The sequence below is a fragment of the Argopecten irradians genome, chromosome 3, assembly GCF_041381155.1.
Source record: "Argopecten irradians isolate NY chromosome 3, Ai_NY, whole genome shotgun sequence".
NCBI classification, from domain to species: domain Eukaryota; kingdom Metazoa; phylum Mollusca; class Bivalvia; order Pectinida; family Pectinidae; genus Argopecten; species Argopecten irradians.
Genome location: NC_091136.1, coordinates 24,903,703 through 24,928,244, shown reverse-complemented (window position 1 = coordinate 24,928,244; position 24,542 = coordinate 24,903,703). Strand labels below are relative to the sequence as shown.

The following is a 24,542-nucleotide window of genomic DNA, read 5'->3' as shown; positions in this document are numbered from 1 at the left end:
TGAGACTCCATATGACCTTGCTTGACATTTAAGAATATTCTGTATTTGCATATTACAGAGTTATCTACCCTTGTGGGTAGGTATTGATTGTGACGTCATGAGTTTGCTAGCGTAACGTCATAGGTTTCGGAGAAAACGACGTGAATTGCGCTCACAAAATAATGACTTAACAATTGATACCTACCCGCAAGGGAGCTAACTCCGTAACATGCAAAGACGAAATAAGAACACTACTGTCAGTCACTAGAGGCTCTGCATGACCTTGTATGACCTCTAGCAATATAAAAATCCTACTGTCAGTCTCCTGAGACTCCATATGACCTTGTATGACCCCTAGCGATATAAGAACCCTACTGTCAGTCTCTTGGGACTGTATGACCTTGTATGACCTCTCACAATGTAAGAACACTACTGTCAGTCTCCCGAGACTCTGTATGACCTTTAGCAATATGTCCCTATCTCTTGAGACTCCAGATGACCTTGCTTGACCTCTGGAGATGCAATGACCGCCTCCTGTAATCAATCAGACACATCCTATATATTGACAAAAGATAACTAGTAGTCTGTGGTATTCCCAGAAGACCTAGTGTGACCTTCAGTGACCTCCCTATCACATTATTAGGTACAAAAGACCTCTTATACCAGGTGTATCTTAGGACCCTTAATGATATATGTCATGTTTGTCTGTCAAGTCATGTTATTAGCTTTAGTGATAAACAGCACTTCTGGTTGTGTCAGCTGATCCCATATAACACTGGGTAACCTGTGGTGATATTGGTTGATGTGTACCTGTCATTGTGTAGTGTGATGTATAAAGAGTATGTCTTACAGTTATCCTTTACATATCAGTGACATTTCTAGCCTTAACAGTTAGACTGCTGCACATGTTTACCAGTAAATTCAAGTCATATTAAAGACATGTCTATTTCATTTACCAGGATAAGCATTGATGTCACTGTTTTTTTTATTTTATTTTAAAATTCTCATAAAAGATTGCAAACAAAATTGTTTTCATAACCCGATAAAATTGAAAAATACATCAATACTTCTAATAAATTTTATAATCTATTTGATTAAATAAAATATGTTAAATGTACCATTCTAGTGATTTTTCAAGGGATTATTTTTCTGAATCATTATGCAACGTCAATGTCTATTGTGACATCACTATAACTTCGGGGTTTCATGCCATTCTCTGGTTTTGTTTTCATATTGGTATGCAAAAAAAGTATTGGCCAATCAGAAAGCTAGATTTTGTATGAAAACAAAGAAAAATTAATCATTACCAGAATACACCTGTAAACATACACCTTTAATTGTAAATTTTACTCTGATGGATTTACATTAATTACTAGATTCAATAGAACATTTTTTTTACTGTTTTTCATTCTATCTTTAATTAAGTTACCTATTGCTCTTTTAGAATCAAAATAAAATGAATAACTATCGCTTGAAGTACATAGATTGGATGATGATGGAAACTGCATCATGTATATATTGTGACTCAGGGGTTAGAAACAATCTCATGTATGTTTTTACTGCTCTTCTGTGTTTGTCTGTACATATGTATTTTGTTTTGTGTTTGTCCTTCCTATTTGATAAAGTGCAATATACCTGTATAGTTATGTATATTTATAAATAACTGCCAAAGGCCAGTCAAAGCCACTTTTAAAGTACTAATTCTGCAATGTCCACAAAGTTAACAATATTATTATATCCAATATCAACATTGACTATTTTGCTGAGTTGATCATACATCCTCAGTGCTAGTGTACTAGATTAAGAATGTAATAAGAAGTGGATTACTGTTCTACAACATTTGTGGTGGGTGTGCCAATTAATGTATTGAATTGAATGGGACGTTTAAACTTCTTATATTGATGTAATTAAAGTGTTGACAGTGGGCCTAGCCTGTTGTTTTTGCTGGTACATGTAAATGTATTATGTTTCAAAATCTGAATACTATGTTATGTATTACAGTTATTGGTTAAATGAGTATCGGTCTTTAAATGTGATCAAAGTCACAAACTGTACTGTTTTTTGTTTGAACATTTAAAAATGTTTATTAGTATATACTGTTGTTGTAGAGAAATGAATGAAAATACTTATTATAAAAACATACACAGTGTACATCAGTTCTTTCTGATATTTTGGAGGTCTGGTGTATGCTTTTAGTTAAGTATAGAAACATTATACATGTATTTAGTCTATTTAGTCAATCAATGCTTCAACCTAGAGCAGCTATATGATAGAAAAGAATCACCTCAAAATCAAACCATGTCTTTCAATTCAAACAATCTGTCACAAAGTTTTACATTATAAGAGTTATATTGCTGACTTCCCCCCAGAACTCAATTGAAAGCAACTCTACAGTGAGGTGCCAGTGCTTCACATGTTGGGGAAAATATTGAATGAAGTAATACCATGAAGAGTAAAAGTTACACGAGTGAAAAAACCATGAAGAGTAAAAGTTACGCGAGTGAAAAAAATTATCCTCCATTACAAATGTGTTAATTTTGAACTACTCAATTATAAGATGTAAATGTAATTTCTGTGTATATATTCATACACATGCAACAATTACTTCCTCTCTTTTGGTTGAGAAAGTTATTTCACTATGTTTATATTAAAGATATCCCCTTTGATGATATAGAGTTATATCCCTTTATCTTATTGGTTGTCTCCCTTTATTGAGTTAGAGATTTTCTCTCCTATGCTTATAGATTGTCTCCCTTGGTAGATAGATAGTTTCATTTTGTTAATGTCTTCCCCCAGATAAAAGAGCCATGACTGTTATTGCCTGTGTGTGTGTGTGTGTGTGTGTGCCGATGTTGACTGTAATGTCGGTGGTTGTGTAGGTGATCTATCAGAGATTACAAACATGGAGATGTATCATTTGACATGTAATAAAACTGAAATTATATTGCTATTTGGAGTTTGTCATTTATGCTTTCATCACTATCTAAACATTTTTCTAATTATAAAACATTAAAATTAACACAGAGAATCTAGTCAAGAGCACACACTCTATTGATACAGAGCAACTCACTCTGCAATTTTGTAGCCAAATAATAAACATTCACAACATTTGCCAATTGGTCTACATAGCACAACAACTACACTACTCATGGTATGTCGGTGATTAAAGATGACAGTCCACTCGCCGACTACAGACATCAAACGATAACTCAACATACGAGTTCTGAAACACTATCACTACTAGGGGGTTATATTGTGCAATATGAAGTCGTAAATTAATCCAACACAAAAAGTATTATAAGATAGCATAATAATGTTGCTTTCTTGGTGCGCTTATGCAAACAGAACGTCATATCCCATATAGGGGGATCATCACTCCTAGAATAGGAACATATAGTAATCTCTTTCTGATAAGCTGAAGTAAAGAATAAAGCGATTAATCGTCACATCCTCCTGTTTAGTTATCTCTATACACTTGAGAAATATACTCAGATAACTGAGTCAAGTTGAATATTGGCGGCATCATAGATAAAACGTGCAATCAATTCATCCTACTTTGTAGACACTACATCTAACACATTACTAAACATACTCTGGTGCGGAAAAACTACCCCAGTTCATCATGAACTGGTGAAATATAGATCAGATTCTTATACTAGTGGTGATGTCAGAGAGAATCCCATGGTGGTCGAAGATGGTTGCCGACACTCCCCACGCTGGTACTCGCAACAATTACAGCATAGTGGTCGAAATATCATATGTAATGCCGCACCCAGATCCCCTTGCTCGTCAGAGTACTGACTCAACTTTTGATCTCGTAACTGCTCAAATCATCTCTTGCACAGAAGAACCTAATGTTGATAGACTCCTATATTAGGGCTAGAAAATTGATGACAATTAATGGCACCGTAAAAAAAGTATAATATCACCTCCACAGTGGTAATGTAGTTCATTTGTTTAACGTGCGTGACATTTGGCTCGGATATTGGTACAGCGTACATATTGTACCTGCTTAATCGTATTGATCAACGATTTGTAATTACAACGGTATCAGTTAAAATACTAAACAATGACGTGGAATTTGTCAATATCTTATCTTATATGTTTCATAAGAAATGTAGAACAATACATTTATACTATATTTTGCTTGTTGGTTATATAAAAGAATTAGCCTGAGTGAATTGTCCCTTTAACAAAGAGGCCCAAAGCAGAGTAAATAATCCATGAGACCAACTGGGCCTCTTGTAAGTGATAATTTCAGAGAGCAAATTAAAGTAAAATATCTTGAGGAAACGTGCTTGTCTGCATGTATTTTATATAGACAAGGCTAAGCCTATGTTACCTTTTCACTGAGATATGTGACATTTGCCGTCCCATCACATGTACATTGTATGTGCATGTTCAGGTTTAACGGAAATGTTTCAGAAAGATACAGGTGTTTCAGTGCAGAAGAGTGAAAATTTACTGTGATTCATTATTTACTTGAGGTAAACAAAAAACAATGACCAATCCTTAAGTTTACAGAAAGTACAAATATTAAAGGTATTGCTTCCGTGAGCACAGAGATATTTGTTTCGAAAAAAAAAAAAAAAAAAAAAGATAAAAAAAAGACTGTTAAAGGGGTATTTTCAATTGATGCAGGTATTTTGGCAGTCCTTAACATTTTATGAATATTGCTTTCAAATTATCATTTTCTACTTCAATATATTATATTATGACAGAAATTTAAATATCATTACTATTTAAATCTCTGATTATGGTCTATGGTAATTTTGGTAAGCCAGATTTCTAGTTTTAGAATGAATATAATATAGTCAATTAGACTAATTAAACATTCAGTAAGATTAGACCAAACCATTCTGACTCCCAACCCTAAAATTTTCTTTTAGTGAAGAAAATAATATTGGACATGACAAATACATGGATTTTGATCGAACATATTAGGCTATATATGAATAGCTACTTAAAACTTCCAAATATCAAAACAATGGTATTTATTTGTTACTTACCAGTAGTAATAATAAATGCAATGCAATATTACATGAATATATGACACTTTGAAAGGAATGAAACACCCCGACTGTAATGTGAAAAAATGCTGGGCAGGCATCTTTAATATTCTTATCCTATTGTGTTTGACATACTTTTTTTAAGGGAGATAACCTAATACACATCCCAGGTGAAAACATCCGGGTAATGTTGATGTTCTCCGTCAGGATGACGCTTTATTATTGCTGTAAACAAACTTGTTAACAAGAACAATATGCATGAAATGATTAATAAATCAGTGTACACGTTTTTTAATTAAACCAGGAAACTCCTTTTCTGCACGTAAACAACTTTAGTTATCATGATGACCACGCAAATCCGTCCCAGGTAAACGAGCTCAAACGTTTCTCTGATCGGGACACCAATTACACAGAAAATGTCAAAGTTGTTGACCTACTTGATTGGAGGGGAAAATGAACCGATTGAAAGTGTATTTTACATAAATTAGTGGAGCTTTATGGCGTAGAGAACTTCAGCATGCCGACCAGAAGGTAATGTAGTTTTATTTAACCGTTATCTATATTGTAATGAAGAAGAGGCAAAAACTCAGGTGTGTCCGATATCCCGATCAAGGGAAAGGTTTTTGTTGACAATGATTGTCGATTGGATTTGGTATTATTGATGATATAAGTATATAGATCAATTGATATTGTACTGTATGTACATGATACAACTACAAATATCATAATATTAATTTCGGACAGGTAGGCCTAACACATTTTTTTTAAAATAAGGTGTGCGTGGATTTTTGTCGAATTTCTGCTTCACTGACTTTATACACCATTCCCTGTACTTCCTAAAGCCACAGGACTGTGACGACACTGATTGGCTCGTTACGATAATAAGTAATTACTAGAACAGTTTTACCTGTATGAGAAACCCTATTGTCATCGTGGTTTAACAAGCCTTTAGTATGCAGGTGAGAGTTTGTCAGTTGTCATTTGTGGATACTTTTTTCAGATGTTCAGTGAACCATGAATACATATCCTGTATATACAGTGGAAAATATCAAAACAAAATAAGAGATTGAAGAATGTTATGATGTATTTTATATTCAAGATGAGATATAAATCTAAGCTGCAATGATTTTAAATGACTTCAATTTCTTATATATGATCTCCATTCCACAAAAATGAATTTTCTATTATACATGTTGAAGTACATGTTTAACCCTAGACCTTCCTCAATCAGAGCTTGGTCATGATGCAATAGGGATCTCAATACCCACAGGAGTTACGAGATACCAAAACAACATGGGTAAAGTACAATGTACTGTCGAATAGTTACACTACGGTGATTGTGACGTCATATTTTGGCATGATTTTTGTCACATTAACTGACACCCCGGAAACCACAGTGTCTAAACTCCAATATGCTCTGTTTATATGAAACAGAGTGTACCATCGAAGTGGGAATAGCACCTGCAAACGTTTTAACAAAATGTATACTCCCTCTTGGACACCCCTTTCCCCATGTAAACCCCATCCCCTTGTACACTCTGTCCCAAGCTATAACCCTCCCCCTTGTACACACCCCTGTTGTCATGTATACCCTCCCCCTTGTATACCCCTTGTCCCCCTGTATACCCTCCCCTTGTACACCCCTTGTCCCAATGTATATCCTCCCCCTGTACACCCCCGTCATCATGTATACCCTCCGCCTTGTACAACCTCCTGTCTCCATGTATACCCTCTCCCTGTACAACCCCAGTCCCATGTATACCCTCCCAATCCTTGTACAACCCCAGTCCCCATGAATGTATACCCTCCTCCTTGTTACACCTCCTGTCTCCATGTCTACCCTCCCCAGTGTACACCCCTTGATCCCAATGTATACTACCTCCACCCTGTACACCCCCTGTCTCCATGTATTCCCTCCCCTGTACAACCCCAGTTCCCATGTATACCCTCGGTCCTTGTAATCACCCCCTGTTGTCATGTTATACCCTGCCTTGTACAAAACCCCCTGGTCCCAATGTAATATCCTCCCCCTGGCTACACCACCCCTTCATCATGTATACCCTCCCCTGTACAACCCCAGTCCCCCCATGTATAACCCTCCTCCTTGTACACCTTCTGTCTCCATGTATACCCTCTCCCTGTACAACCCCAGTCCCCATGTATACCCTCTCTCCTTGTACACCCCCCTGTCCCCATGTATACCCTCCCCCTTGTACACCCCTGTCCCATGTATACCCTCCCCTGTACACCCCGTCACCCCTCCCCTGTACACCCCTCCCAATGTATATCCTCCCCCTGTACACCCCAGTCATCATGTATACCCTCCTCCTGTACAACCCCCTTGTCCCCATGTATACCCTCCCCTTGTACACCCCCTGTCATCATGTATATCCCTCCCCTTGTACACCCCCTGTCCCCATGTATAATCCCATGTCATGTATACCCTCCCCCTGTACACCCCCTGTCCCCATGTATACCCTCCCCTGTACACCCCGTCATCATGTATACCCTCCCCTGTACACCCCTGTCCCCATGTATATCCTCCCCCTGTACACCCCGTCGTCATGTATACCCTCCCCCTGTACACCCCTGTCCCCATGTATATCCTCCCCCTGTACACCCCTTGTCCCCATGTATACCCTCCCCCCCTGTACACCCCTGGTCCCCATGTATACCCTCCTCCCCCTGTACACCCCGTCGTCCCCCATGTATATCCTCCCCCTGTATACTTCCCCCCAATGTATAATAACCTCCCCTGTACACCCCCCTGTCCATGTATATCCTCCCCCTGTACACCCCGTCCCCATGTATAATACCCTCCCCCTGTACACCCCCTGTCCCCATGTATATCCTCCCCCTGTACACCCCCGTCGTCATGTATACCCTCCCCCTGTACACCCCTGTCCCCATGTATATCCTCCCCCTGTACACCCCGTCGTCATGTATACCCTCCCCCTGTACACCCCTGTCCCCATGTATATCCTCCCCCTGTACACCCTGTCGTCATGTTTACCCTCCCCCTGTACACCCTGTCGTCATGTATACCCTCCCCCTGTACACCCCTGTCCCCATGTATACCCTCCCCCTGTACACCCCTGTCCCCATGTATACCCTCCCCCTGTACACCCTGTCGTCATGTATAACCCTCCCCCTGTACACCCTGTCCCCATGTATACCCTCCCCCTGTACAACCCCTGTCCCCATGTATACCCTCCCCCTGTACACCCTGTGTCGTCATGTATACCCCTCCCCCTTGTACACTCCTTGTCCCCATGTATACCCTCCCCCTGTACACCCCTGTCGTCATGTATACCCTCCCCCTGTACACCCCTGTCCCCATGTATACCCTCCCCCTGTACACCCCGTCGTCCATGTATACCCTCCCCCTTGTACACCCCTGTCCCCATGTTTACCCTCCCCCTGTACACCCCTGTCCCAATGTATACCCTCCCCCTTATACACCCCCTGTCCCCATGGATACCCTCCTCCTTGTATACCCCCTGTCCCCATGTATACCCTCTCCCTTTTATACCCCCGTCCCATGTTTACCCTCCCACTTGTACACTTCTATCCCCATGTATACCTTCCTCCTCTCTCTTGTTCACCCCCTTTCCCCATGTATACCCCATCCCCTTGTACACTCCCTGTCCCCATGTATACCCCCTTGTACATCACTGTCCCAATCTATACCCTCCCCCTTGTACACCCCCTGTCCCCATGTATACCCTCCTCCTCTCTCTTGTTCACCCCCTTTCCCCATGTATACCCCATCCCCTTGTACACTCCCTGTCCCCATGTATACCCCCTTGTACATCACTGTCCCAATCTATACCCTCCCCCTTGTACACCCCCTGTCCCCATGGATACCCTCCCCCTTGTACACCCCCTGTCCCCATGTATACCTTCCTCCTCTCTCTTGTTCACCCCCTTTCCCCATGTATACCCCATCCCCCTTGTACACTCCCTGTCCCCATGTATACCCCCTTGTACATCACTGTCCCAATCTATACCCTCCCCCTTGTACACCCCCTGTCCCCATGGATACCCTTCCCCTTGTACAACCCCTGTCCCATGTATACCCTCTCCCTTCTATACCCCCCTGTCCCCGTGTTTACCCCTCCCCCCTTGTACACTCCCTATCCCCATCTATACCTTCCCCCCTTGTACACCCCCTGTCCCCATATATATCCTCCCCCTGTACACCCCTTCGTCAAGTATACCCTCCCCCTTTACACTCCTTGTCCCCATATATAACCCTCCCCCCTGTACACCCCGTCGTCATGTATACCCTCCCCCTTTACACCCCTGTCCCCATGTATATCCTCCCCCTGTACACCCCGTCGTCATGTATACCCTTTCCCTGTACACCCCTGTCCCCATGTATATCCTCCCCCTGTACACCCCCGTCGTCATGTATACCCTCCCCCTGTACACCCCGTCGTCATGTATACCCTCCCCCCCTTGTACACTCCTTCTCCCCATGTATACTCTCCCCTGTACACCCCTGTCCCCATGTTTATCCTCCCCCTGTACACCCCTGTCGTCATGTATATCCCTCCCCCTGTACACCACCGTCGTCATGTTTACCCTCCCCCTGTACACCCTGTCGTCATGTATATACCCTCCCCCTGTACACCCTGTCGTCATGTATACCCTCCCCCTGTACACCCCGTCGTCATGTTTACCCTCCCCCTGTACACCCTGTCGTCATGTATACCCTCCCCCTGTACACCCCGTCGTAATGTATACCCTCCCCCCTTGTACACTCCTTGTCCCTATATATACCCTCCCCCTGTACACCCCTGTCCCCATGTATATCCTCCCCCTGTACACCCTGTCGTCATGTTTACCCTCCCCCTGTACACCCCCGTCGTCATGTATACCCTCCCCCTGTACACCCCGTCGTCATGTATACCCTCCCCCTGTACACCCCTGTCCCCATGTATATCCTCCCCCTGTACACCCCTGTCCCCATGTATATCCTCCCCCTGTACACCCCGTCATCATATATACCCTCCCCCTGTACACCCCGTCGTCATGTATACCCTCCCCATGTACACCCCTGTCCCCATGTATATCCTCCCCCTGTACACCCCGTCGTCATGTATACCCTCCCCTGTACACCCTTGTCCCCATGTATATCCTCCCCCTGTACACCCCGTCGTCATGTATACCCTCCCCCTGTACACCCCTGTCCCCATGTATACCCTCCCCCTGTACACCCCTGTCCCCATGTTTACCCTCCCCCTGTACACCCCGTCGTCATGTATATCCTCCCCCTGTACACCCTGTCGTCATGTATAACCCTCCCCCTGTACACCCCTGTCCCCATGTTTACCCTCCCCCTGTACACCCCTGTCCCAATGTATACCCTCCACCTTGTACACCCCCTGTCCCCATGTATACCCTCTCCCTTTTATACCCCCGTCCCCATGTTTACCCTCCCACATGTACACTTCTATCCCCATGTATAACCTCCGCCTTGTACACCCCCTGTCCCCATGTATACCCTCCTCCTCTCTCTTGTTCACCCCCTTTTCCCATGTATACCCCATCCCCTTGTACACTCCCTGTCCCCATGTATACCCCACATTCTTGTACATCACTGTCCCAATCTATACCCTCCCCCTTGTACACCCCCTGTCCCCATGGATACCCTTCTCCTTGTACAACCCCTGTCCCCATGTATACCCTCTCCCTTCTATACCCCCTGTCCCCAAGTTTACCCTCCCCCTTTTACACTCCTATCCCCATCTATACCTTCCCCCTTGTACACCCCCTGTCCCAATGTATACCCTCACCCTCTCTCTTGTACACCTCCTGTCCCGTGTATACCCTCACCCTCTCTCTTGTACACCCCATGTCCCCATGTATACCCTAACCCTCTCTCTTGTACACACCCTGTCCCCATGCATACCCTCCCCATGTACACCCCTTTCCCCATGTATACCCCACCCCCTTGTATACTCCCTGTCCCCATGTTTACCCAACCCCCTTGTACATCACTGTCCCAATCTATACCCACCCCCTTGTACACCCCCTGTCCCCATGTATATCCTTCCCCCTTGTACACCATCTGTCCCCATGCATACCCTCCCCCCTTGTACACCCCCTGTCCCCATGTATACCCTCCCCCTGTACACCCCCTGTCCCCATGTGAACCCTCCCACTTGTACACCCCCTGTGCCCATGAATACCCTCCCCCTGTACACCCCGTCGTCATGTATACCCTCCCCCTTGTACACCCCCTGTGCCTATGAATACCCTCCCCCTGTACCCCCCCTGTCCCCATGTATACCCTCCCCCTTGTACACCCCCTGTCCCCTTGTATACCCCACCCCCTTGTACACCCCCTGTCCCCATGTATACCCTCCCCCTTGTACACACCCTATCCCCATGCATACCATCCCCCTTGTACACCCCCTCTCCACATGTATAACCTCCCCCTTGTACATCCCTCTTCACATGTATACCCTCCCCCTGTACACCTCTCCGCTTTGTACACCCCCTGTCCCCATGTATATCCTCCCCCTGTACACCCCTGTCCGCATGTATACCCTCCCCCTTAAAAAAACCCCTTTCCACATGTATATTCCCCCTTGTACACACTCTCTCTAATGTAAACCCTCCCCCTGTACACCCCTTGTTCTCATGTATACCCTCCACCTTGTAATCCCCCTCTCAACATGTATACCCCCACCCCCTTGTACACCCCCTCTCGAAATGTATACCCTCCGCCTTGTACACCCCCTGTCCCCATGTATACCCTCCCCCTGTACACCCCTGTCCCCATGTATACCTCGCCCCCTTTGTACACCCCTGTCCCCATGTATACCCCCACCCTTTTTCACCCACTCTGCCCATGTATACCCTCCCCCTTGTACACCCTGTTTTTCCATCTTTATCCTCCCCCCTGTACACCCCTTCTCCCCATATATACCCTACCCCCTTGCTTGCCATTATATGCCCCCATTTATTATTCAGATTCCAAACCTTATGTTTGAGAAGCATTACCTTTCCAAAAAGCGAAGTTGGCTACATGAAAGCCTAAAACTTTGTTCGGAAAGAATATGGAAATTACACAATGATATGATGATATTGCCATTTTATTATTTGCGAGCTTGTGTTAGTGCAAGTTAGCTTAGCCAGGCCTAGTACAGAGGAACTATTCTAATTATACTTTTGTTACCAACAAAAGAAATAAGATTTTTATGCAAAGAAACAGACAGACCCAGAAATACAGGCATAAAATATTGAACTTTATCTCATTTGTTTCTGTGTGTTCTATGTTCCGTTTTCGTTCCGCTTTTAGTATGCACTGTCATTACACATTATAGTTTGATCAGTGTTCCGTCAATATTAGTATAAAATAATGTCTCTAATGTGGTACTGTATACTACTACAGATATATTTGTTTCATCTATAAATGGAACCAGATTTCATTAAAAACGCCTGATTGATTCCTAGAAAAACCCAATTCAGAATACAAATGCTTGTTCTACACGTAAAATCTCAACAGATGCAAGCGCTATGTGACTATGATTTATCAGGAAGATATCGTCGGAATCTGGACATAGTGAAGTCTGTTTCCGTATTTCCTTTTAATATTAGTTCAACACATAATGCTTAAGCTTGTAACACACAGATCACTCGTCTAATTCAAGCGTTCTTGCTACATGGCTATCCTGCAAGAAACTGCAAGATGGTGTGATTTGCTTATGAACTTAACTGCTAGGCATCAAGCGGCATAGCAAAAATGGCCCAAGCTGTGCCTATTTCCCATTTACTACATATCTGCCTCAAATTAACACACTTTGTCACGATTAAAAAGTTCCAATAATGCCTGAAAATGACCGTCATACTATTTTGGTATGCCTCTTGTCTTCCATAAAAAGTGTATAAATCTCCATATATCCCATTCAAGATTACTCGGATGTTAGATTCCTGTTTTGTCACTCAATAATGGTAATCACTTTTGAAGATAATGTCATGAAAACTGTTGGAATTCCTAAAAACGTCCAAACTAATATGATGCCTAATGAAAGGAAATCGTAATTACTTCCTGTTAGTTTAACAAAATAATGGCCACCCCGCTGTGATATTTCCTCAAACATCTTGTTGATTTAGAGTTTCAGACAAACATGTTGGATGACTTCTGTCGTTGTGACACAATATATAACAGTATATCAGTTAGCCAAACAGATTCATCAGCCTGGCTGTGATCATGTTTACTTGTATAGAACTAAATCGCAAACTATTGATCATATGAGATCTTTCACATCCAATTATCATACATGTGTTACTAGTGGACACTTTCTATGAGATATATCATTTGCAACATCTATATAGTCAAGGACACTTGGAATACAGTTCTGAAATACCTTCAATTTTGCTCTGAAGTAGTCCAGACGTGGATATTATAACAATTATGATATTGATATTTCTAAAAATTCTGGATTAATAAGAACTTTAACAGGTAAATATATCATGTCTATGTTTATTTCAGAACCATGACTGTTTATACAAAGGGAAGATAAACTTTCTGGATAATAATTTTTTCCTATTTGGGACTATATATAGTTTCACCTTGACCTGGCAGGATATCAAAAGTAGGTCATTGTGACTTATAACATGACATTTATTTTATCTCGTAAACATCTTGGAATATGATAGAAATATTAATGTTACAAATAAGTTGTTTTATATAATGTAGTCGGTTCTTTTTTAAATCACATTAAGGTGATTCATTAAATGTGAAAATTTATTGTAAAGAGATTTTAGGTTTAAGACTAAAGCCTTAAATTTATAAGCGAAGTAGTCCTTATATGGCATTCTCTTGTTTATATTGTAGCTTGAAGACGGTGCGGCTGGATGTTTCTCCGAGTACCGGGGATGAAAATAGCAACATGTCTGATGTCATCCTAAATAAACCTATACGGAAAACTAAGCAGTCAAGGTCAGTATACGTCAAGGCCAATTATCAAGGTCAATTATCTATATATCATGAATACTTCTTGATATGCTGTTGATACAGTTTTTCTTTAGTTATTCATCCTCTTAAGGTTCAGTAAGCTATGAAATTTCAAAGTTATTGTTTCAAAAATACATCTGCGTAATTTGAGTTGTACATAGACATGTGAAGACATGAAGTTTATTGGAAAGGTGCTTAATTTTGTAAGGAAAACATTGTCTGGGGGTAAATTACTTATAATCTCTACTGATGCATATGCTTCTTATAGCCTTCATATTTAAATTGAAATGTTACAAAATTTCAATTCGCTGCTTTTGGATTAATCATACATGTATATCAATGGTACAGTGGAACCTCCCGAAACCGATCATGGTCGGTGCATATAATTTCGGCCGGTTTAGAGAGGGTTCGGTTTGGAGAAGTGAACCGAATACCGATCATCACGATCCGGATTTAATCGATCGGAAGTCGTTTTTTTACATTAGTGCACCGCATGAATGCCTAGTGTTCGTTAAAACCGGACGATATTGATTGTTAATGTGAAAGTTATCACAAAAGAGAGAATCATACGTTTAAAAGGAATGGATTACAGCAAACTTGACTTTGTTACCGCTTATAAACGTAGTTTAGTTAGTTAGTTGCGTGAATGTTCTTTGGGATGTTCTCGTCTGCAACCTACATACGACCGATCGCTTCCGGTTACGTCAAGAATCAAATTATATGGTCTAATTACACGATGATCAGTCGATGCCGGTCATTATATGACATAGTCATTTTCTAAAACAATACATGGCTTCGGCTTCTTCATACAGATAATTTACGTTATCCGACAACTACATATGTAAATAAAAAAAAATGTGTGATTTGAATACGAAACTTTCTCTTTATTACTAGCTCTGCTTGTTTTCCTACAGTAAACAAACCGCGTGCACATGGTAGACCTTCGTTAGATATCTAAACAATAGACATGATTAAATGATTACACCACCATCTCGGGTATAATTACTGTGTACCTACAGCCTGCCCATCGGTATACATGCCCAAGGACATGGCATGCAACAACTATGGTACAGGTATGTGTGTATTTCACGGTCGGTTGATCAGACCTCAATGCAATCTATCGGTGTCGCTCAAGTAAGGCCGGTTTTCAGAAGTGTATTTTAGTTACATTTGACTATTCCGATCTCAAAATCAGTCCGGTATTCGGAATTGGGAGGGATCGGTTTTGGGAAGTTTTATATACTATTAATAAAGAGGAATTCATTCCGTACATGACATCCATGTTCGGTTTCTAGAGGTGATCGGTTTTGAGAAGGTTCGGTTTTGGGAGGTTCCACTGTATTTCAATTCGCTGCTTTTGGATAAATTATACATGTATATCAATGGTACTAAATCATTTGGTGCTTGCATTAAACAATATGGAATATTTGAGATGGTTTATAAATTGGCTTTTGATATAGCAAGTATGTGTTTAAACTCAATTGATTTCCATGGCTTAGATCTAGATAGTTTTAACGATGAGAACATTTTAAAACTGTAAAAAAATATCTTGAACATTTGGCCATTGACGTTGTCTATACATAGTTCATTATGAAAGGGACATGGTAAATACAATAACTGAAATGTTAAAAAAAAGTGTTGATAATAATACACTTACTTACGGCCACCTGGTGGTCGTTGATTTCAAAATCATAATCATATTTTGAAATGAATTACAGTCTTTCTTATTGATTCAATGCAATTATATGCCTGAATGAACTTGAAGCAATGTCAGAAATTCTCCCTAACCTTAAGGACTAACTGTGTTTATTTATGACTGTTTGTCAGCCCTTATTATCTGTTTATGAATAATACATACACATTTGCAGGTGGCAAGTGTGTGAAATTATATAGTTCAAATTTCATTTTAGATTCTGATATATCTACAGGCAAATAATGAGTATTGCAATTTGTATAACTACAGTTACAACTTGAAATTATTCCAATTGTGAAATTCATACCAAATAAAAGGTTTTGAATTATTTTCTCAACTTGCTGACAAAACAATTTCAGTTGTAGCAGCAGTATTTTTATAGAAGTTTTTAACCTTGAAGCTTATTAGGAAAATGAGTTAAGTGAGTGTGAGATATTTTGATCAGAAATGAACTGAGTTGTCACTCCAATTGACACTTAATTCACCAGGATTGATAGAGTATGTGATGACTTTAAATTACACGTAATTATTAATAGTATTCTACTACATGCAGTATGAATTTTAAGTTTAGGAAGTTTGGCTGAGAGAGAGAGAGAGAAAGAGAGAGAGAGAGAGATACAGTTGACATTTTTAAAATCATCCTGCTTGTTATGTCCATATGAGGTTCATAAATCATTTATTAAACCTCAACAGAATTACATGTACTATGCTACATAATTATGGAAAAACTGATGAATGAAATTTTCTAAACAAGTTTTTACAGTGAGGTATGTTTAGTGACTCTAAGTCAAGTAAACATGTGCCACCAATGATGTGTCTTCTGGCATTGTTGTCAAGATTCAAGACTTTAATTTACATTCTGACACAATTGTATACGTAACAAGAGGTGAGATTTTTGTACATGAAATATTAAGAATGACAAGATAGATGATTATATGAAGTTTTTCAATTAGACTATCAGTAACTGAAATCAGCTATTTTTCTTTTGAAATCTAGAAATATTGAGGATATGAATTCCTTTTAAATATTAAAAAAGTACTGGTAAATATTCATTGATATTGGAGAATTTAGCCTATTTATTAACAGTTCACTTGTTTTTAACTTTGATGCAATTTCTTGTTTATGTAATGATGATATTTGTTATTACCAAATACCCTGTTTGCTTTTAATGACTTCATCCCAAACTTTCCAAAAATTGAAAGACGTAGATACCGGATATTGGGTCTGTATAATGTTAATGTTTGTTTAAATGAGGTTTTATTAGCTCACCTTGCCCGAAGGTTCGGTGAGCTTATGGCATGGCGCAGGGTCCGTCGCCTGTCGTCCGTCCATCGTCCGACTGTCAATATTTCCTTTACATCGCTGCTAGTTATAGAGTTTTGTATGGAATGTAACCAAATTTGGCCAGAAACATCCTTGAGGTAAGGGGAAAAGCGTTTGTATAAATTTTGGCTCCGACCCCCCGAGAGCAGGAGGGATGGGGTCCAGTAAGGGAAATATAGGTAAATCCTTTAAATTGCTACTAGTCATATAGTTCTCCATGGAATCTAACCAAATTTGGCCAGAAACATCCTAGGGGGAAGGGGAACAGAGTTTGCATAAATTTTGGCTCTGACAACCCGGGGGCAGGAGGGGCGGGGTCCAAAAGGGGAAATGGAGGTAAATCCTTTAAATCGCTACTAGTCATAGAGTTCTGCATGGAATGTAACCAAATTTGGCCAGAAACATCCTTTAGGGAAGGGGAACAAAGACATCCTTTAGGGAAGGGGAACAAAGTGTGTATAAATTTTGGCTCCGATCCCCCAGGGGCAGAAGGGGCAGGGCCCAATAGGGGAAATAGAGATAACTCCTTAAATGGCTACTAGTCATAAATCTTGGCTCTGATCCCCCTGGAGCAGAAAGAATGAGTTCCAATAGGAAAATTAAATCTTTAAATTCCTTCAGAAAAGAAACAATGATCTTGTAATCAGAACATTACTTAGCATTACAATAACAAGATAAGTGATACAGGCCCTCTGGGCCTCTTGTTCAAATTCACAGATGTCAAATGGACTTTTTACATCGATAAATGACATCTTGTCACTAGCTAATAAGAGGTCTAAGCAATACCTAGACATTTTGTTGAGCATGTAGCATACTGGTATGAAGGACTACCAAGTTCAAGGGTGACTTATTTTTAAGAAATAATTGATAATTTTGTAAAGATGAAGGAGAGCTGAAATGTTCAAATGTCAGAGGTGTGAAAGTGATGAATGAGTGATATGTGGTACAGCATATGATGAATCTAAATCACGACATTTCGTGTATCTACAAAGTAGGTTTTAGATTCAGAAGAAAGTATTTATACTTTAAAATATTCAAAGATGCTCCACCGCCAACAGAGTATAAATGATATTCATCATTTGAACAATAATTGGTGTTTAATCGTGTATAAATATGCCTAATTAACACAAAAATAGCATAAAATAATTGATTTTGCCTTTGGTGCATGCACAATCATTACTTCATTCCATATAGGATATAGTGCAACAGATTTTTTCGAGATGCAATTAATTATTTTTTTATATTTTTAAGTTGAAGTAAAATTAGTAGCTCAAATTTTTCAATGGTGGTAATGGTGTAGTAACTTTTGTAACTGAAGAAAAATACTAATTCATCTGCTCCTGTTTTTGATGGTGAAAAAATACCATTTGTCAGCGATGGAGCATCTTTAAAACATGTAAAACATATTATAATAAGGACACCTTAGAAGAAATTCATAATTCATGGCTTACAATTTTGTTTTATTTAAAAAAAATTGACATGCATGTCTTGCATGTTATAGAAATAATTATAAGGACAAATAAAATACAAGAGCAAGGAAATATGACATTGCAAGAGTTTCCTCCCTTCTCACAGTTCCCACTTGAGCAGTTCTCAAAATATGTTAAAATATATCAATGAATGCATGAAATTATTTGAAAGATTCATCATTCCTTAATTACCAGTCACCAGTTTAATTAATTACTTCTCTGATACATATACAACTTTTTCATATTTTGAAGTAAATATTTTAGCAATTTCCTCATGTTTAAGAAATTCTTAAGAGCTGTATTAGCTACCATACATTGTATAGTTAAAAATTCTTTGTAATACACCTACCGGTTTATATATTACCGGCATAGTATATGGCTTCCTTGACAGAGAACAAAAATTACTACATTATAACCATTAATTTGGTATAAGCATGTTCGTTAAAAATATGTCTTAATGAAAATATAAATATGCAACTAATATAAAAAAAATAATGAAAATCCATTCATTGTACTTACTAACTAGTTTTGAAAACTTTAGATATACAAATGTACATAACATCTTAAGTTCCTACTCTAAATTTTTGATTTGAGAAATTTCCTAAATCTTGTGAATTTAATTTTAAATTTTTAGACTAGAAAAATCCAAGGTAGCTGCCAAGTCTAGAAGAGACCATGAAGCGGTGGAGTTTCAGACCCTTACTGAACTTCTTCCCATGAAATTGTCCGACTTGGAAAAACTAGACAAAGCTTCCATCGTCCGTTTACTTGTCAGTTACATGGCAATTAAGAACTACCTACATCCTGGTAAGTTTTGTTTTATTTATATTATCAAGGCATGAAATATTCTTCTTGTCTCCTCTTCCCTCAACATTGGGACTAAAATGGCTGAGTGTGTCCACCGAACAATCTCATACTGGCCTTCCACCTCTGGGTCTCAAGTTCGAAAACAGAATGGGTCCGTTTTCAATTTCTGGTTATGGAATTTGAAAATTGAATTTTGTCAGTTGCCAGGTATTGACACAAGAAAGTGTTTTTCTTCATCTCAAAACCTATCAGAAGTCCTAAATTTATCTGTAAGTGTGTATATAAATGGGTTAAATGTCAGCGATATGTTCCAAGTTAAACTGGATCCTTATTATGTCTGTTGGATACTGACTTCTTCAAATAGTATATATGAGGCAAATGTGAATTCTACATTTTAAAGTACCTGATTTTCAGCATATATAACTGAAATTTTGATGTTAAACATGTATATGAATAATAAGGATGGTTATTTGGCATTGTATTACAGATAGATACACTGTAATACCAATTTATAAATATGAAATGACCTTTTTTACAACATATTGATTCACATAGATGGATCTGGATGGAAGATAAATAGCATGAGTTATAGTGGCTCCACTACAGGGATGGACAGGCATAAAATTGCATTGATCCCAACAAGATTCACATCTCCAGCTGTGTGTGTAATATTCCTTTGTGTTATGTAACAGCAGACTACATCTGTCTGCCATAATAGACATCAGGAGCTATCCCAATCTGTGTGGTGCTTATCAAAACTCAGGAACATTTATTATGAGATTGTGTGTAAGCTTGTTTTTGTCAAATTTGAAATATGTTTTGTGTCAGCACATAAAGATAAAGATTCCAGTAGAACATGGGTTGCTGTTCAAATTCTACTTTAATGACTGATGGCTCCAACTTGTTGGCTTATCATGTTGAACAATTGGTTGTTCTGAATTTTGACCTCACAAATGACAGTTGGGATAACTTGTGTTGATTAATTGAAGTTGATGTTGATGCACATAAAGCCAATGTCAGCTAGTCACCATTTGGTTTTGCTTTGTTCAATCCAAATGTTTGATTATTGAAAACCAGTAACGGACAGTAAGTAAACTGTCTTAAAGATAAATTTTAGGATAGTTGAAAGGATGCCATTGAAAGGACTGTCAGTATGATCCACAAACTCTTTTAATGTTTATAACGGTATCAGGTTACATATTATTTTCCTGGACAAACAAGAAAGATATGCATTTCATACATTAGACATGGAAGGGAGATAACTCCTGTAGTCTTACAGCTTTGTCATCTTGGGGATCATCCTTATGTTGGGATTTTTCATTTGGATTTGTAAAAAAGAGCAAAATAAAAACAAGAAGTCTCAAACACTTAAATATTGTCCTAAACAAGTACATGAACAAGAAAAGGTACCAGTTTTATAATTGAAGAAGATTTATAAAAATTGTGTTAAATATGTATGATGAACATATTTTGTATTAAAGCCATGTGAAATCTTGATTGCATTTTATGACCAGCTAGAAAACGTGTGGAATGTTCTTTGTTCGTGGTGAACGAGTGCTGTACATTAACAATAGAATTGACTCAAATTAACGCTACAATGATTAGGTGTGTAGTTTATCACCATCAAAACTCTACCCATTGTACAATAAGTACACAACGTTGTGTTCTAATCACCATTCACGTCTATCAGAATGGAAATGAAAGTATTTTTTTACGATTCAGAAGCCGGAAACATTCTCCATCAGGAATATGGAGCTTGGTATTTAAATGTCACTAGATTACAGAGCTCGTACCTTTCAACCCATTCCTCCCTGAAGACACGTTTGAAATCTTCTAATTCTAAGATAGGAGCAGGCCATTGTGAAATTTAGGGGAGAAAACTTTAAATCGCATATCAACAGTGATTCTTTAGTTGTGACTTTTACATTTCAATGTAAATTAGCTGACATACCAGTTAGTTTTAAGGTTAAGGTTTCAGTTGTTATATCATTCCATGTAAAAGAAGACAACTAATTTCAAAAAATAAAGTTCAACACATGCAAGATGACTCCATACTTAAACTTTATATTGGAAGATTTTTTTTCTGAAAAATATATAATGGCCTGTAATAGAGCCATGCCTAGGACAACTGAAAGGTACACTTCAAATTAATTACAATTTAAAAAGAAAACCCACAAAAAAATGTGTTTTTGTTTTCAATACTTCTGCAAATTTTCATATGACTAGAAAATTAGTTATTAACATTGACTGCATTTTCCATAATGACAATAAAAACAATTCAATGCTATTAAAGACTGAATATTTTTATTCCTCTGAATAATGATATATAAGAGGATTGTCTCCCCTGGACTGTCAGTGCATGATATACTAGATATGACTTTGTTTGGGATAATTTTCTAGTCTAACCTACCCTAAAGAACATTATTGTGAAATTCTGTCAATATTATGCCCTTGTTGAATTAAGGGAGATTTATTGCATTTACATAATTTCTTATATGGTTCAAGATCAGCATTAAAACAGCTCTCATTTTAAGATATTCTATTATTAGGAATATGTATAATATATTTAGGTACTGTAATTACATAAATAATAGCGGAGTCATGTAGTCAATAAATCAGTTACTAACTAACTAATAAATATTATCTTGGCCCAAATGTCAACATTTTCTGACTATTTAAATTATTTAAATGCATTAAACAAGGTGGTATTAATTATATAGGGTTCCTTATTATTCCACTATTAACAGAAATATGTGTATCCAGTTTCAAATACAATCCTGGTAGTCCATGATTCACCTATTTGAATTCTTGTTCAACAATGTCTGGGTAGGGATATGCGCAGACTGCTAATTCCCACGAATTTCATCAGATTTTCATCATTTCTATTTTTAACAGTCTGAGAATTCTATTGATAACATGAGCATGGCATCATCCATCTTTATTTTCTTATAAGGATATGCTGCAATAATGGCACTCTAAAAAGCAAGTTACACATCATAATTATAGAAACAATTCAATCATGTTTGAAACAGAATAATTCATGTACTGGCCATTATTTGATTGACACTATGTACTGGGTGTAGAATAATTCCTGTACCAGTATTTGATTGACACTATGTACTGGGTACAGAATAATTCCTGTACCAGTATTTGATTGACACTATGTACTGGGTACAGAATAATTCCTGTACCAGTATTTGATTGACACTATGTACTGGGTACAGAATAATTCCTGTACCAGTATTTGATTGACATTATGTACTGGGTGTAGAATAATTCCTGTACCAGTATTAGATTAACACTATGTACTGGATACAGAATAATTCCTGTACCAGTACTTGATTGACACTATGTACTGGGTACAGAATAATTCCTGTACCAGTATTTGATTGACACTATGTACTGGGTACAGAATAATTCCTGTACCAGTATTTGATTGACACTATGTACTGGGTGTAGAATAATTCCTGTACCAGTATTTGATTGACACTATGTACTGGGTACAGAATAATTCCTGTACCAGTATTTGATTGACACTATGTACTGGGTACAGAATAATTCCTGTACCAGTATTTGATTGACACTATGTACTGGGTACAGAATAATTCCTGTACCAGTATTTGATTGACACTATGTACTGGGTACAGAATAATTCCTGTACCAGTATTTGATTGACACTATGTACTGGGTACAGAATAATTCCTGTACCAGTATTTGATTGACACTATGTACTGGGTACAGAATAATTCCTGTACCAGTATTTGATTGACACTATGTACTGGGTACAGAATAATTCCTGTACCAGTATTTGATTGACACTATGTACTGGGTGTAGAATAATATCCTGTACCAGTATTTGATTGACACTATGTACTGGGTACAGAATAATTCCTGTACCAGTATTTGATTGACACTATGTACTGGGTACAGAATAATTCCTGTACCAGTATTTGATTGACACTATGTACTGGGTACAGAATAATTCCTGTACCAGTATTTGATTGACACTATGTACTGGGTGTAGAATAATTCCTGTACCAGTATTTGATTGACACTATGTACTGGGTACAGAATAATTCCTGTACCAGTATTTGATTGACACTATGTACTGGGTACAGAATAATTCCTGTACCAGTATTTGATTGACACTATGTACTGGGTGTAGAATAATTCCTGTACCAGTATTTGATTGACACTATGTACTGGGTACAGAATAATTCCTGTACCAGTATTTGATTGACACTATGTACTGGGTGTAGAATAATTCCTGTACCAGTATTTGATTGACACTATGTACTGGGTACAGAATAATTCCTGTACCAGTATTTGATTGACACTATGTACTGGGTACAGAATAATTCCTGTACCAGTATTTGATTGACACTATATATGTACTGGCCAGTATTTGATTGACACTATGTACTGGGTGAGAATAATTCCTGTACCAGTATTTGATTGACACTATGTACTGGGTACAGAATAATTCCTGTACCAGTATTTGATTGACACTATGTACTGGGTACAGAATAATTCCTGTACCAGTATTTGATTGACACTATGTACTGGGTACAGAATAATTCCTGTACCAGTATTTGATTGACACTATGTACTGGGTACAGAATAATTCCTGTACCAGTATTTGATTGACACTATGTACTGGGTACAGAATAATTCCTGTACCAGTATTTGATTGACACTATGTACTGGGTGTAGAATAATTCCTGTATTGACACTATATATGTACCAGTATTTGATTGACACTATGTACTGGGTGTAGAATAATTCCTGTACCAGTATTTGATTGACACTATGTACTGGGTGTAGAATAATTCCTGTACCAGTATTTGATTGACACTATGTACTGGGTGTAGAATAATTCCTGTACCAGTATTTGATTGACACTATGTACTGGGTGTAGAATAATTCCTGTACCAGTATTTGATTGACACTATGTACTGGGTACAGAATAATTCCTGTACCAGTATTTGATTGACACTATGTACTGGGTACAGAATAATTCCTGTACCAGTATTTGATTGACACTATGTACTGGGTGTAGAATAATTCCTGTACCAGTATTTGATTGACGCTATGTACTGGGTGTAGAATAATTCCTGGGCTAGGAATGATTACATTTTAGCTAATTTTGCATCTATGTTGTTCAGTATGGGGATCCATACCTACTATAGAGAACACTTTGAAGAATAACCTTGACTACTCACCAGTGATAAACACATAAATCATGGAGATTTTACTTTGATATGAAACTTAAGTTTTCAAATGTCTGCTTT

At 38.6% G+C, this 24,542-nt stretch overlaps 1 protein-coding gene across 2 annotated transcripts in view; it reads left to right on the top strand.

The window, feature by feature from the left end:
* Positions 1-5,179: 5,179 nt before the first annotated feature.
* Positions 5,180-24,542, top strand: part of LOC138317975 (protein similar-like) — a 78,304-nt gene continuing 58,941 nt past the window's right edge. Inside the window, exons 1-4 of one of the 2 annotated variants that reach the window (XM_069259967.1) lie at positions 5,180-5,519; positions 13,495-13,597; positions 13,840-13,944; positions 19,079-19,251. In XM_069259967.1, coding sequence (XP_069116068.1) covers positions 13,895-13,944; positions 19,079-19,251 — 223 coding nt within the window. In that variant the 5' untranslated portion in view covers positions 5,180-5,519; positions 13,495-13,597; positions 13,840-13,894. The remainder of the gene's footprint in view (positions 5,520-13,494; positions 13,598-13,839; positions 13,945-19,078; positions 19,252-24,542) is intronic. The other variant, XM_069259966.1, reaches the window with a different exon arrangement.